General features: G+C 37.2%; 1 protein-coding gene across 1 annotated transcript in view; it reads right to left on the bottom strand.

The window, feature by feature from the left end:
• Nucleotides 1-3,885: 3,885 nt before the first annotated feature.
• LOC127561290 (SLAM family member 5-like) overlaps nucleotides 3,886-15,634 on the bottom strand; it is a 66,163-nt gene continuing 54,414 nt past the window's right edge. Inside the window, exons 5-10 of the mRNA XM_051996575.1 lie at nucleotides 12,429-12,824; nucleotides 11,077-11,343; nucleotides 8,882-8,986; nucleotides 5,570-5,649; nucleotides 5,230-5,298; nucleotides 3,886-3,900 (exon numbers count right to left, since the gene is read on the bottom strand). Coding sequence (XP_051852535.1) covers nucleotides 3,886-3,900; nucleotides 5,230-5,298; nucleotides 5,570-5,649; nucleotides 8,882-8,986; nucleotides 11,077-11,343; nucleotides 12,429-12,824 — 932 coding nt within the window. The remainder of the gene's footprint in view (nucleotides 3,901-5,229; nucleotides 5,299-5,569; nucleotides 5,650-8,881; nucleotides 8,987-11,076; nucleotides 11,344-12,428; nucleotides 12,825-15,634) is intronic.

Here is a 15,634-nt window from a genome sequence, read left to right as displayed (position 1 = left end):
CAAATGGTGCATCCCTTATTGAAGTCCTTCAGGCTATCTTGCTCACAGAGCCATCTTTCTTTCTTTCTTTTTTTTCGACTGTTAAATTTATTTTATTTTATTTTTAAATAGTATTTTATTTTTCCAAATACTTGCAGAGTTAGTTTTCAACATTTGCAAAACCTTGTACTCCACATTTTTCTCCTTCTCTTCCCCTTTCCCGTCTTCTCAAAATGGCAAGCAATTTTATATAAACATGTGCAATTCTTCTGAACATATTTCCATATCTGTCATGCTGCACAAAAAAATTCAGCTCAAAAGGGAAAAAAACCAAGCAAACAGACAACAACAACAATAACAATAACAAAAATGATAATACTATGCTTTGATCCATGTTCAGTCTGATAGTTCTTGCAGGCTTTATATGACATTTTCCATCAAAAATCTATTGGAATTGCCTTGAATCATCTCATTGTTTAAAAGAATCAGGTCCATCACAGGTGTCATTACATAATTTTGTTACTGTGTACAATGATCTCCTGGTTCTGCTCACTTCACTTAGCATCAGTTCATGTAAGTCTTTCCAAGCTTTTCTGAAATTTGTCTAGAGCCATCTTTCTAATGGTCATTTTTTGAAGTTGGCAACCAGTGTGTAGACAAAAGGGCCAAAATAGAGTCTTTGAGATCTGCTAAAATCACTGCTTATGCTATTTACTAGCACACCAAATGACTTCTTCTTAGTCACAGATGCACTCTGGGAGATATAGAAGCCCACAAGTCCACTCTCGGAGGCGAAGTCAGATTCATTCCATCTTTCACCTTTGTGCTGGCTGGAGGCTGAAGAAAGCAGAGGCAAAGGACAAGCTGCAAGAGCTCTTGGAACCAAGCAGAGAGATAGGCTTCTAAGCAAGCTAACTGGGCCCAAGACTTGGAAGGAGAAAATAACCGTCTGGATTTTATCAGCTGGCTGCATTTGAAGTGATTATTACTCTGAACTGAAACTAAGGCTGACTCCAGAAAACCTCCCTGAGAAACCTGTTCCCAGAGAGAACCATTATATTATTAAAGAAGAGAACACCACATTTTTGATATCTTGTGACAAGACATGAAATCCTTCTACAAGACAGAATGTCAATCATGTCAGATGGAGGGCTCCTTATGGCTAAATGATTAGTGCACCTCCTATTCCAACAGTTGCCTGCCTTGGCCCATATAGGAACCGAGGTCTTTGTACTACAAGCTTGCTGGTTATAGAGTGCTCCTGGTGCTTATGTAGAGGCCCATTGTGTAGTGTGTAGTTGCCTTTCTTTTCAACCATTCAGCAACTTGAGGGGGAAAGTTATGTCAAAAGATGGAGAAAGTGGGGTGCTTTACCATGTGAACACTTTCAGATTGACTTTATTGAATTGCTGAAGTCTACTGGCCCCAGATATGTGTTGGTATGCAAAGAACAATTAAGCCATGAATAGAAGCCTTTTGAGTGACACACTTGCTACAGCAGATACAAGGTGTCTGATCAAGAACATAATGCCAGGGGCAGCTAGGTGGCACAGTGGATAGAGCACCAGCCCCTGAAGTCAGGAGGACCTGAGTTCAAATCTGGTCTCAGACATATTAACACTTCCTAGCTGTGTGACCCTGGGCAAGTCACTTAACCCCAATTGCCTAAGAAAGAAAGAAAAAACAAACAAACATAATATCAAGATTTGGCCTGCCATGTACTGTTGACACTGACTGGGGTCTGTATTTTACCACAGAAATAACTAAGTAACTCTCCAAGTATTTGGGGAACTTGTGTACACAATCATCGGGAGAGCTGAGCAGCTAAATAAGGAAATCAAGATCCTTTTTGGAAAATTATGCCAAGAAACACAGTTAAAATGGCTTCAGGTACTTCCCTTTGTGTTGTTTTAATAGGCAGGATGGTGGATTGTTAACCTTTTGAAATTCTGTTCAGGAGACCAACTACTACAACATGACACTTGGACCCTCAGAGCCTGAATCTGGCCAGAGAGGTGAAAGCCTGAGAAGATATGGGATCTCTTTCCAGCTGTCTTTCACCTGTTTGGACACAAATTCTCCCTTTGGAAAAGTTGATGTATTCATTTGAGTGAGGAGACCAAATATGGATTTGCAGCTTCAGGAAGACATCCAGTCTCCAGTCCTTTGGAATGGGCCATTCCAGATCCTGCTGACAAGACATACTACCATCAAGGTTGCCCATACTACCATCAAGGTTGACGAATAGATAACCTAGATACATCACTCCCATATGAATGGTGTGATTGACATCAGCCCAATGCTGATCACCCTGGACTTAGTTAAACCCAATCAATGGTTCTGGGTCATCTGTTTTTTTTTTTTTTTTAACTGATAATTAGGACCTAATATTTCTTCTGCAATTTTACCATGTGTTTGTTTTCTTCCCTTCATGCCCTTCTTTATGGCCTTGGGGATGGGGGAATAGGAGATCCATCACTTATATATGTCTGATCCAAAATGTCAGCCATGACTTTAACTGGATCAACTGGGACATGCCCATGTCCCTTTGGCCTTGGGGGAAGAGATACCCCTGGTAGACATGGGATCCAATGTCTAGGACTTACTTGAATGACATGCTTTTGCAATCATTAAGGAAAACTTAAACAAAATGTCAAATTGTCCTGCTATGGACTGGCAAAATGATTTCTCTCACTCATTTACCTTTAGTTGGAATAAGATGAGCTAGGATGCTTATACTGTGTTATATGAGCAAAACAAGACACAAGGGCAGGAAATGAAGTGCCAAATAGGATGTAACTATACCTAACCCTGAAACAGAAGGTGACTGAGAATGGGATGGCCTTCTGAGAATGTCTTAAGTTGGGTGGCCAGGCACACACAATTAGATTTTTTGAGATAGCCCCATGGGGACTTTATTTCTTGTGTCACAACAAAGGTTATTGTTAATGTCCCCCAGAATGTCAGGAATATCAAGGAATGGGAAGAGTTCTTTTTGGTCTCCAGGCACCTAACCTGCTTCTTAGCACCTATTTGCAGAGTAAATATGCAGCCGTCTGGTTCCTCCTTTAGGGGGAGAATCTGAAACTGCCTTTTCCATCCTGTTGACACAGTTTAGCATTCTTCAACAGAATGAATAAATTTTTACAGACTTGTGTTAATGAATCCAAAGATGCTGTGGAGGAACACACTGCAGGGGTCTATAGCCTTGGAGACATGGTCTTACAAAACAGTTGAGCTCTGGATTACCTCCTGACAGAAACGGAATGGGTATGTGTCCTTAAAGGTCAAGACTGCTGCACATGGGTTCCTGATAACTCCAATGACATTAATGTCCATTTGGGCTTGATATAAAATGCCTGGATTGAGTTCAAGCAGGATAGGAAAGAACACTGTTCCCTATGGGCGTTAACTTCTTGGTTCCCTGATCTCTCATGGCTGAAACACCTTCTCAGGTGTTTTGTTGTAGGATTTGTATGTTGCTTCTGTTTATAGTGTCTTCCCCAGTGTAAGGTACTCCTCTCAAGACCTACCCCCATAGAGCAGGCAGTCCAGACTAAGATGATGCAATTGAAGACAGAGGAATGATATAGGTCCGATTATGGTATTGCATTACCAATTAGCATACTTTTGCTCCTTTGTGGAAGTTATTACTCCAGTCTATAAAAAGCAGCTCAGTTTGAAATGGGGCTACTTGTACTCTCACTTCTTGATGCCTTGGTATGCTAATAAAATACTTTCGCCTTTCTTTTCCTGAATTTGCCTCACTGACCAGGACAAAGCCTGAACCAACAGGCTGAAGTCTTCCTGCCATCAAACGTCCACTTCTGGGAAGAGAATAAGCCTTTCTGTCATCTCCATCACAGACTCACTGAGAGAGGTCCCAAGAAGTTTGATAGTAGATGACTAAGAATTTTCCATCTGTAAAAGAGGAAAGGACAAAAAGCATGTTAACATTAAACTGGAATCAGAAAACTATAACAATCATAGAAAGCAGACCAAAGCTAGCCAGGTATCAGTTTTAGCCTTACGGTTTTTCTCCCTCCAAAAAAGGGAATTAATATTGTCCATCCTTAGGATGGATCCCTTCTGGATCACATATGACTTCTTGACTATTAAAACCCCCTAAAGAGGGATCTGTAGGGATTAAACTTTAAAATATAACAAGAGGAATGAGATGGGGGAGGTGGGGCATAGTAGATGATTTTGCTATGTATCTCAGATGAAGTGTTAGGGTTTCTTCATTCCCTATGTCTCCTATTGCCACAATCTTGAGTCTGTGAGATGGAAGGGGAGGAGATTCTTTTGCCCTCCTCTTATGAATTTCTAGTATAGAGCCATTGAGGAGCCTTCTAGTGATCAGCAGCATTAGTAATACATTCACACTGATCATTTAGCGGTTAACAAAATTATAAGTATCATTGATAATTGTGCACAATGCACTATGCTAAATGCTAAGAATACAAAAGAAGGCGAAACCAAATCTTATTCTCAAGGAGCTTACAGTCTAATGTGGCAAAGGGCAACTTGCAAATAATTTATGGATAAAAAATATGGACAAGATAAACTAGAGGTAATTTCAGAGGGAAGGAACTAGTGTAAAGGAGGGATGGAAAAAGCTATTTGTAGAACATGAATTTTAGCAGAGACTTGAAGGAAGCCAGGGAAGCCAGAAGGTAGAGATAAGGATAGGATTTCATGCATGGAGCACAGCCTATGAGAATGCATGAACTTAGAAAATGTAGTATTGTGTGAAGGAGGTCAGTACTACTAGATTGTAGAGTACAATGGAGGAAAGTCTAAGACCAGAAAGTTAGGAAAGAAACAGCTTATAAAGATCTTTAAAAGCCAGTAGATTTTATATTGAACCACTGCTATTTATTGAATAAGGAAGTGATGTGATAGAAAATTCTACCGCAAGTGACAATAGGAAACAGATTTGCAGGTGTGGATGTATAGATGAGTGTGCATGTGTAAATTTTGGGGGTTAAAAGTGTCCAGTGGATTTTTTGTCAAACGCTACTGAAGCAGCTTTTAGAGCAGGGAGGAAGTCACAGCTGCATTCATGATGTGGCTTATGAGGGTTAAACTGGAGTTGTCTTTGGGGACACACAGAGATAAGATCCGGATGGAATCTGCTACATTTCTCTTGCTTGAGGGAAGACCCAGACAAAAGGGCCTTAGAACCTTCTAGGCCAATTTGAGAGGAGACAATAGGCCCTAAATGAAATTTTACTGAAAGATACTTACCTTTTGGGGGTTCTGCACTGTGCAATAAATTGTATTTGGGGCTTCTTTCTTCTGATTGGAAACAATTAGCTGTAAAAGATTATCATGAGTTCTCAGGTTAGCATGGAATATCAGCCCATACTTTCCCCTTATTTCTTTCCTTGTGCCTTATTTTTCTTATTTTCACCAAGGTAGACATCCCCCAGGCTCAGTTCTACCAATTGCATTGTGCAGAGGCAAGGATTGGAAATGGGAAGGACAGGATTTCTTTTAACCTCATAAAAGTGCAATTCATGGTCAAAACCTCTAGCACAAATCTCCTCATCCAGGTCACAGTAGAGAGAGATGAAGTTAAACTTACAGTGGGCATGCTGAGTTCATCATAGACTTGGTTATCTTCAGGAAGATTCTTTGACTGGGAAATGGGTAGTGAATCAGCATCTACAATATAGCAAATTCACAGAACCATAGCATGTTAGAACCTAGTAGGAGGCTTAGAAATATTCAAATGTCCCATCACTTTTTTTTCAGATCTATTTTTCAATTATTATTATTATTATTATAGTTTTTTATTTACAAGATATATGCATGGGTAATTTTTCAGCATTGACCCTTGCAAAACCTTATGTTCCAACTTTTCCCCTCCTTCTCCCCATCCCCTCCCCCAGATGGCAGGTAGACCAATACATATTAAATATGTTAAAGTATATGTTAAATACAATATGTGTATACATATCCATACTGTTATTTTGCTGCATAAGAAAAATCGGACTTAGAAATAAGGTAAAATTAACCTGAAAAGGAAATAAAAAATGCAAGCAGATAAAAACAGAGAGATTGGAAATGCTATGTCATGGTTTGCTCTCATTTCCCAGAGTTCTTTCATGGGATGGTTCTCTTCATTATTGAACAAATGGAACCGATTTGGTTCATCTCATTGTTGAAGAGAGCCAGGTCCATCAGGATTGATCATCATATAGTATTGTTGTTGAAGTATATAATGATCTCCTGGTCCTGCTCATCTTACTCAGTATCAGTTCATATAAGTGGTCAAATTAATAACACATGCATTTATTAAAAATAATATCTAGAAAGCACTTTATTACAAGTAATCTTGTGATTTAGGCAGCAATTAATGTCCACATTTTAGAGATATGGAACCTGAGGTCTAGAGAAAACTTGCCTATGGTTAGTTATTAAATTCCAAACCTGAAATTCAAACCCAGGATTTCTATCTCAAAGTCCAGCAATTTTTCCAGTATACTGCACTATTGTATATTAACGTTTAAATATATCTTCTTGTTGTTATGTTGATTACTTGTGTCTGACTTTCTGTGACCAATTTGGAGTTTTCTTGGCAAAGATACTGGATTAGTTTGCTTTTTTCCTTTTCCAGTTCATTTTATAGATGAGGAAATTGAAGCAAATAGAATTAAGTAAATTGCCCATGGTCATATAGTTAGTAAATGTAGGAGCTAAATTCAGGTCCTCTTAATTCCAGGGCTGGTGTTTTATTTCCTGTGTCACTTAGCTGACTTCCTTTTTCTTAGGTTAGGTCATATGGGATGTTTTTAGAGTTCATTTTGATTAGAGTTGGTAGTATTATAGGGTCTATCACAGATATAATAATGTGACATCTTAATCATCAAAATTGTAATATGTTACAAAATTTGTAACATTTTAAGATTTAGGGGAAACTTCCTAATTACATCTCTGTTAGATTGTATAATGTTATTATCCTTAATTCATTTAGAAGAAATCTGAGGCTAGAAATATGAGGAAGCAAATCTGAACTCATAGGTGTCATTTTCTGACTCATAACACATTTTTTTTTTTTTTTGGTGGGATCATCGCTCTACCTGATAACATATATAACTTGTTTTGTTCCCATCCCCTTTTACTAAGAATGTCATAATTTGGTTAATTTCTCTCAAAAACTGGCCCCAAAGCCAGTACCAGGCTGAACACAAATATTAAACAAAGAAAAGATCTAAGTCAACTAAGAATACTGTAAACATTTATATTTAAATTCTTAGCATAGAAATTGGTAAGAATCTTTCAGAAAGTTCTATTTTTCTTTCCAAAAGTTGGCCACAGTTCTTGAAAATTTATATAATTAGCCTATGAAGTATTTTTCTTTTGTGATACAATTGAGGAACATGAGGATAATAATAATAATATGAATATAGTGCTTATCATTAATAATATTAAGATAATATTATTAATAACATTAATATAGTGCTTACTATGGGCCAGGCACAGCACTAAGTACTTTATAATTATTTTCTCATTCAGTGCTCACAACAATAGTGAGAGGTAGGTATTATTATTTCACTTAATTTTATATAACAGGTTAGGTGGAAATTGCTTGTAAATAGAACCCACTTGACCGATAGTGGAAATGTCAGTCAACTCATCTTTCCCTGATGTGACTTATAGTAGAAATGAAGCTTCTTCCTGACCTTTACCTTAAATTGTATTGGGAGCTGTAAGTTTTTCCCATGACATTAGTAAATTCTTTCTAACTCACTTTCTAATTCACTGTTAATGTGAAAATATTAAAGTAAAAATGTAAAATGAAATCAGTATAAAATATTCTTATTAGAAAAGCCATGGGGGCAGCTTGGTAACACAATGGATAGAGCCCTGAAGTCAGGAGGACCTGAGTTCAAATCTGGCCTCAGACACTTAACACTTCCTAACTGTGTGACTTTGAGCAAGTCACTTAACCCCAATTCCCTCAGGAAAAAAAAAGCCATGGAAGGGAAAAGGAAATATACAAAGCCATAATTCCTAAGACCCTAGGGAATTCTGTACTCTCTCTCTCTCTCTCTCTCTCTCTTTCTCTCTTTCTCTCTCTCTCTCTCTCTCTTCAACCAAAATCTCAATCAGTTCTGGAGGTGGAACCAAGATGGCAAAGTAAAGCCAAGAAGCTGCTGGAGTTCTCCCAATTTCTCTCAAAAATGACACAAAATCAAGCCTCTGAAGAGAGTCTGAGAGATTGAAACCACTCTCTAGCTCAAGATAAATTAGAAGGACTTCAAGAAAAATCAATCTCACCAGGGTTAAAAGGGTAAGAGTGTCATAATCACTACAAATCAGCAATTAAGACTCTCATTCCTAGCTTAGTAGAGTAGCAAACCAGGGGGGCAGCTTCCAGTCCCAGCTCAGAAGGCAAAATCTGGGAAATCAGGCTGTTTCATGAAATTAGCAGGCAAAGCAACCCTATACAATGCAAAGGGCTTCTGTGCTCAAAGCAAGGCTCAGAGCTGCACAGGAAGCTTGGGACAGCAACCAAGGAGCAGAGATCAACTGTAAAAGTGAAAAAAGTAAATACTAAAAGAAAAGGGAAGAAAATTAGCAAGAAACAGAAAAGAACTTGGACCATAGAAAGCTACTATGTGACAGAACAGAGCAAAACAAACTCAGATGAAAACAAAATATCCACAGAAGAAATCTCAATGATATGAATTGGTCTCAAACTCGAAGAGGCTTCGTGGAAATGCTCATAAAAGATTTTAAAAGGCAAATAAGAGAGGTAGAAGAAAAAATGAGAAAAGAAATGAGAGGTATGGATGAGAGGGTCAATAGTTTGGAAAAGAAGCAAGGAAGCCAAAATTTAAACCAAGAAAGAAAAGAATATGTTTCTTCCTCTCTCCCCAGAACCTCATACCTTTTTTTTTCTTGTGTTGAAGATAAAAGCATGTCCCAACTACAATCAGTACTATACTAGAAAGCACAGGGATTGACCAGCGGAGACTAGAAAGTGATGTTGTTTCTGAAAGAAGAGGAAACAAGTGTCAGGGAAACTTCCTGAATAATAACAATAAAAACACAAAACAAAACAACAACAACAACAATGAAAAAAAAAAGACTACTTATTGAACAGACCTAGGGGTGAGTGTGCTAACTCTTTGCCAGTGTCATGTCCTACTTAGAAATCCTAGAAAGATCCTTCCCCAGGGAAATTGGGAATGAAGTCTCTTATGGAGAATGTGATTCTGCTCTCCTGGAAATCTAGATTACAATTTTTTTTTTCATCTTTATTCACATTAATCATGTCACTCCCTTATTCAAAAATCTAGAGCGGCTCCCTATTACTTACTAATTAAAATTCATATTCCTTTACCTGTAATTCAAGATCCTCTACAATCTGCCCCACCTCTCCATTTTGCAGGACTTATCTCCCCTCTATGTAGTCTACTCTCAATCAAATGGGGTAAATGTTCTGTCTCTTGAATACTCTGTGTGCTTTTATGCCTTCCCACACTCACCTTTTTCTTGCCTACTCCCACTTCCCCCTTTGTTCTTAGTGTCTGTAATGTCTTTTCTCTTCTTCCTTCTGACAAGCTGCATGATGTAGTATTGGATAGAAAGTTGTGTTTGGAACCTTTAGAAGCTGAGTTCAAATTCTGTCTCTGTATTTTGACTCTGGTCTCCATATCACTCTGATATGATGACTCTGTACCAGTCACCAACCCCTCCCTTAATGGTCACTGGGAGCTAGCTTACCTACTCCCAAAGTAGGAAAAATTAACGCAATCTTCAAGCCTATGCCATTGCTTTCTTAAACACTGTTCCTCACTTAATTCAGTTCAATAAAAATTGATCAAGTACTTATTATGCTAAATTGATGCTAGGCACTGAACTACTGAGGGGTACAACATGTAAATACACAATGATTTCAGAATGTAATCCATGGTCAGTACTATGCACTCTGAACTCACACAGGCTAAATTCAATCTTGGGGCTACCCTTAAAAAGATTGTCTCTCTTATCCTAATTATGCTTCTACCCAGAGTTCATTCAGAGGAATCTTAAAATATAACTCAAAGTATAGTAATGTAGGACATAAATATAGATACTAAATAGAATTGTATAGCTTCTTATATCAGAGAAGTAGTATGGTATAATAAAAAGCTGTCACTGAAGATATGAAGACCTGGATTTAAATCCTTTATCCAAAATGCAATAATTTGTATGTGTTGTCTCCTCTGTTAGAATATAAATGTCTTAAGGCCAGGAATTATTCCCCACCCTCTTTTTCTTTGTATCTGCAGCACTTACCACAGTACCCAGCATATAGTGTGTATTTATAAATACCTAATGATTGATTGATTGGCTGTGTGACCAGCATAAGTCATTTGATTTTTTATTGTCCTAGGCAATTCTGCAAGATTCTAAATTTCAGAGAAAGTTCTAACCTACATTGATAGAGGAAGAATTACTCATCTGGAACCTCCTTTATATCTATGCAAAGTACCCTCTCTATTACTCACATTTAGTGAGTAATTAATAAATGTGGGTAATAGAAATTCCCAGGTCATATATGTATATGGAAGGTAACAAATAGTAATTGGGTGTTGTTTATTTGTTCTGTTTTGTTCAACTTTGGGTGTCTCCTTTGGTTTCTGTCTATGTAGTTTTTTGGAAAGGATAGTGGAGTGGTTTATCATTTCCTTCTCCAATATATTTTCTCTTTTACAGATGAGAAATGGGGGCAAATAGAGATTAAATTACTTGATCGGTGTCATATAACTTGGGAATATCTGAGGTTAGATTTGGAATTCCTGGCCAGCCTTTGCTTTATACCTCCTTAAAGTACTTTTCATATAATTTTATTATAGTCATATGTATTAGTATAAATGTTGGTATAAGGAAAGTTTCATGAAGGTCAGGGACTATATGTTCTTCTTCCTTTTTTCTTTCTTTTTTTTAAGTACGCAATTCAACAAAATATATAGTAGGCCTTAATAAATTTGTTGAATTAAATTAATTGAAAGGTGCTTATAACCCTGATTAGATTTGATTCCTATCTTCATTAGAATCTATCTTGAAGATGCTTATGTAAAGAACAGATCTTCTTACCTGCACAGAGATGAACAAGTATGGATTCAGAATTGTTGCTGACAGGGTTTGTGACTGTACAGGTATAATTTATGTGAGCATCCTCAGGTCTTCGATAGATGAAAAGACTGGATTTCCCATTAGACTCAATGGCTTGTTCTTCCAGAGGGGTCCACTGGTACTTCACACCTTCTCCTCCCTCCTCTACGAAGCATATCAGAGTAATATTACAGGTGTTGTTCGTAGAGATTATAGAATTCCGAGTAATTTTTGGTGGTGCCAGTCGTCCTATGAGATGGAACAATACAAGAATGAGTCTTTAGTGAAACCGCTTTCTTTTAAAAAATTTTTTAATATTTCCAATTTTGAATTCTTCAAAAGTCAGTCTTGAGAAACATTCTTGTTAAAGTAATCTAAAGCCAAAGCAATCAGATAAAGACTTGGGAGCCATTTTCTTCAAATTGATAATGAATGAAGTTACCAAGTGGGAAAAGTATAAGGACAGAGCAGGACCAAGGACAGAACTTTGGGGAATGGGTACTGAAAGGTGAAGAATAGTAAGGAAAGTTACTGAAGAGAGCAAAGGAGTATTTAGGGAAGTAAGAGGAAAGCAGAAAGCCTTTGAAGGCAAGGGAGTAGAAAGTACCTAGTAAGAGGAAATTTTAGGGTCATAGAAATGATCAACAACAGTATATATTGCAGAGATTTCTTGGAGGAAGAAAACTGAAAAAAGCCGCGAAATCTGGCATTTATAAGGTCATTGAATCAGAGGGAACAGTTTTCATGGTCATTGGATTGAAAAGATAAGTAATAACAAAGAAGAGCCATTGAATACAGACAGCATATTTTCAGAGATTTAGCAACAGATGGTAAGAGACTAATAAAATAATAGTTGGATAAGTGCAAGAATTAAGGAAAGTCTGGTTGTTTAAAAAAATTTTTTTTTAGATTAGGGAAATATGAGCATGTTTATAGATACATGGGAAAGAACCAATAGAGAGAAATGAAAGGACAAAAGTCGTACCTTCCTGAAGACAAGACCTATGTTTTTCCTAAACTTCTTTACCCTAGACTCTCTAGTATAGTGCCAAGGTCTCTTACTGATAGCCACTGAATGGTCCAGGAAACATTTTATTGAAAAGTTTAGTATTCTTTTGAAGAATAATTTGAAAAATAACTCAGTGAAACAAGAGAGAGCCAAATCATATAATCCCATTTCTTTTTTAGTTTTGCCTCTATGTATATGACCTTAGACAAATCACCTCACTTCTTTTGAGCCTCAATTTCCTTGGATGAAAAATGAGAGGTTGGACCAGTGGGCTTCTGTTCTCTCTCAGCCCAAATATTCTATCAGTCCACAACTATAGTCTTACTGTAGACATGCAGCGAATAGTTCTTGGTGATAGTGATGGCAGTAGCTGTATCGGTCTGAAGATTTATGTCAGCTCTGTAGCTTCCTGCATCCTCCATCTTCAGGGGGCTAATCTTTAAATCATAATTCAAGGATGTGACATTCAGTCGTCCCACATAATTTTGATGGGTTATAATAAGTTTGAATGATGTTCCTGGATCTGGCTGTACAACAGCAACAGGTGTACGGGAAGACCAGTTAATGTTCCCAAGTTTCTTTCCAGGTGGTATTTCTGCAGGTAGAATAGCTGACTCTCCCAGAATCCCCATCACCATTATTGGGTCAGTGTTCTCTCTGGCAGTTCTTGCCTCCTCTGTAGAAGCAAAAGGGAAATTACAATAGCAATTAAATTTGATTCCTATCCCATAGCATTCTTTTAACATCTTTAGATGCCAATGTAAATGGGGAACCTTGGAATATAGTGAATCTCCTAATCATTGGAGCTCTTCAAATAGAAGTTTGACGACTACTCTGGGAAAGGGGATATTGTAATAGGAATTTATCTGAGTATGGGTTCTACTCTGTGAACTCTGAGATTTGATAATTTTTCTTAGTTCAACCTCATTTAAGTCCTTGAGGAGACAACTTATTGTGGAATCACACTCTAACCTCTGTTCTCCAGAAATACTTTCAGTGTAGGGGATTCTAAGGATTTTATATATGAAAATGTGCATAATTTCAGTATATTGAATAAAGTGCCTATTTGCTGTTATGGGAATTCTTTCTATCATCTCAAACATAGTCCATCTATAATTGAATAGATAAGTCTTTTAAAATGGTTCAGATTTAGAGTCATTAAGTGGATTGTCCAGTTTTCCATAAGTAGTTAAACATCAGAGGTGGACTTTGAATTCACATATTCCTGATTCTTTCTCTCCCTCCCTCCCTCTCTCTCTGTCTTCCCCCCTCTTTCTCTGTCTCTCTCTGTCTTTCCCCGCTCAGATCTGCCTCCTCCCCAGCCTAACTCCCACAGAAATCCTCAATCACTAACTGCCAGGTACAAGTATAGGTCTCCATGGTCTATAATTCCATCATCTATCATGTCTAGACATACCATAGAAATCAACCAATAAGAAAGTAGTACCAACGGGATGTAGAACAAAACATTAAACCACAAACTTAATTACTCTTTCCCCTGACATAGCACCTGTACACTCTCCTTTGCTCTCTTTTGGGGGAACTTATGACAAAGGGAGGCTAATTAAAATATCATTATCATAAATTAATATCCCCTCCTTAAGTGGGTTCTTCTGTATGCATTCTGGGTAATCATATGTGTAGTTCCACCAAGACTTTAGGCCCTCCCCATGTTAATAAACTCCTCCTATAATCTTAAAATTTACATATTTTGTAATGTAATCAGTACCATTGATTGTAAAAATCCTTGTCTTCCTTTGCTGGGCTGCTGAATCCTTCAGGGAGCTTGATCTGCTTATGAAGTGTGTAAGTCCCATTAAAATTTGCTTGGGTTAGATATTGTGTGAACCTGAATTTTTTCAGAGGCAACACCATAATACATACTTGATACATCAACACTGCCTCTGATACATCATGTATGATTTTGGGAAAGTCACTTAAACACTCTATGCCTCTTACAACACACTTAGATTTTAATTTGCAGAACAATTGTCTGCATTGGTTGACTTTGCTTACTGGGAATTCCCTGAATGGACAAAATAATATGTCTGCATGAAAAAAAAATATAAAAATTCAACTTACATAGCAATTTTTTCATGGAACATAACTTCTTTAATGTGGAGTTTATTTTATTTTATTTTATTTTTTTGTTCTTACAGGCTGAAGCTTTAGAACTAACTTTAATTTGCTACAAGGGAGGAGTGCTTCCAACATTTAGTGTAATTTCTATTCAATTAGAAACTTGCTAAAATATTGCAAGAGGTATCCAAGGAAATTGTTATGAGCCAGAACTTGAAATGAGTTGCTAAGTCAGTGGAATTGATAGAGACAATAGTTATCTAATTTAGCATAGTGCTTAACAGTTCTCTAGTTCAGTACATGTATTTAATACTTACTATAGTTCTACAAGATTCACATCTTTGATAAGAGAGCATATATAAGCTAGGAGCCTCAGCCAGGATTCGGTTGGTGAGATTTAGAAGCCAGAGAAGGCATGCGGGAGCTCAAGCTCTCAAAATTAAGGCCAGATTGAAAGGATCTCCAGAAAGCTGCCCAACCCCAGGAAGGAGATAATAAAGGATCTGTACTATAAGAAAGCTAAATGGACCATAGGAAAGAAGACAAGACTTGGAAAGAGACAATAAAGGATTTGGACTTTAACACCTGGCTACTCTCCTGATGATTATTGAATTGAAAGAAAGGCTGCCTCCAGAGATCCCAAGAAAACCCCAACAAGAGAACATTACATTTAGAGAGAATATTACATTTTAGAGACAACACTACAGCAAATGATGTTGAAAATTGTTTATTTCAGTAAAGTCTACTTATTTATAAAAAGAAAGAAAGATTGTACTTCCAATGCTAGTTATTAGGTCAAGAAATTTTTGCCATTAATGACTCTACTCTTTCTTTTCTGTGAGTTTTATACCCTCTTGGTGGAATTTCATCTTTCACTTTTGACCCAAAGACCACATATTCTCATCTATTATAATGCTTTTCCACCAGTATATCATATGAAACCCTATTTTTCTCAGCTCTCATTTATAGTAAAGCACAAAAGCCTTATAAAATTTAGTATATTAACTTTCCTAAGGGCTTTTGAACTTCATCAGGGATTGTTTTGAAACCAAAAGCCACAGAAATGACTCACAAATGGTGAAATGGGACAAATTTCATTGGGAAGAGTAGTATTTTGGGAAGCTAAAAGGCCTTTCTAGAGGTCCTGAATTCATATCCTGTGGATAACAGTTTATTCCAAGTACCTCTTAAGCTGTCCTTGTGCTGTAGGAAAAAAGATTCTAAGAGGAAAGAAAGATTGTAAGGCTCCCAGAAATGCTGCATTCCTTCAATTTCAGCATTTACTAAGCACCAACTGGATGCAGAGTGCAACATTAAGGGGCTGAAGGAACAAAGTTTAGATGAAACAATTTCAGTGCTTCTTCTCTGGAGGAAGATACCTGTGTAGATAACTCATTCATAATATGTGAAAATGCATGAGTTACAAAGAAAGTGCTTTGCAAGATCTTGGAA

Source organism: Antechinus flavipes, chromosome 4 (assembly GCF_016432865.1).
Source record: "Antechinus flavipes isolate AdamAnt ecotype Samford, QLD, Australia chromosome 4, AdamAnt_v2, whole genome shotgun sequence".
Taxonomy (NCBI): Eukaryota; Metazoa; Chordata; class Mammalia; order Dasyuromorphia; family Dasyuridae; genus Antechinus; species Antechinus flavipes.
This window is presented reverse-complemented; position numbering and strand designations above follow the sequence as displayed.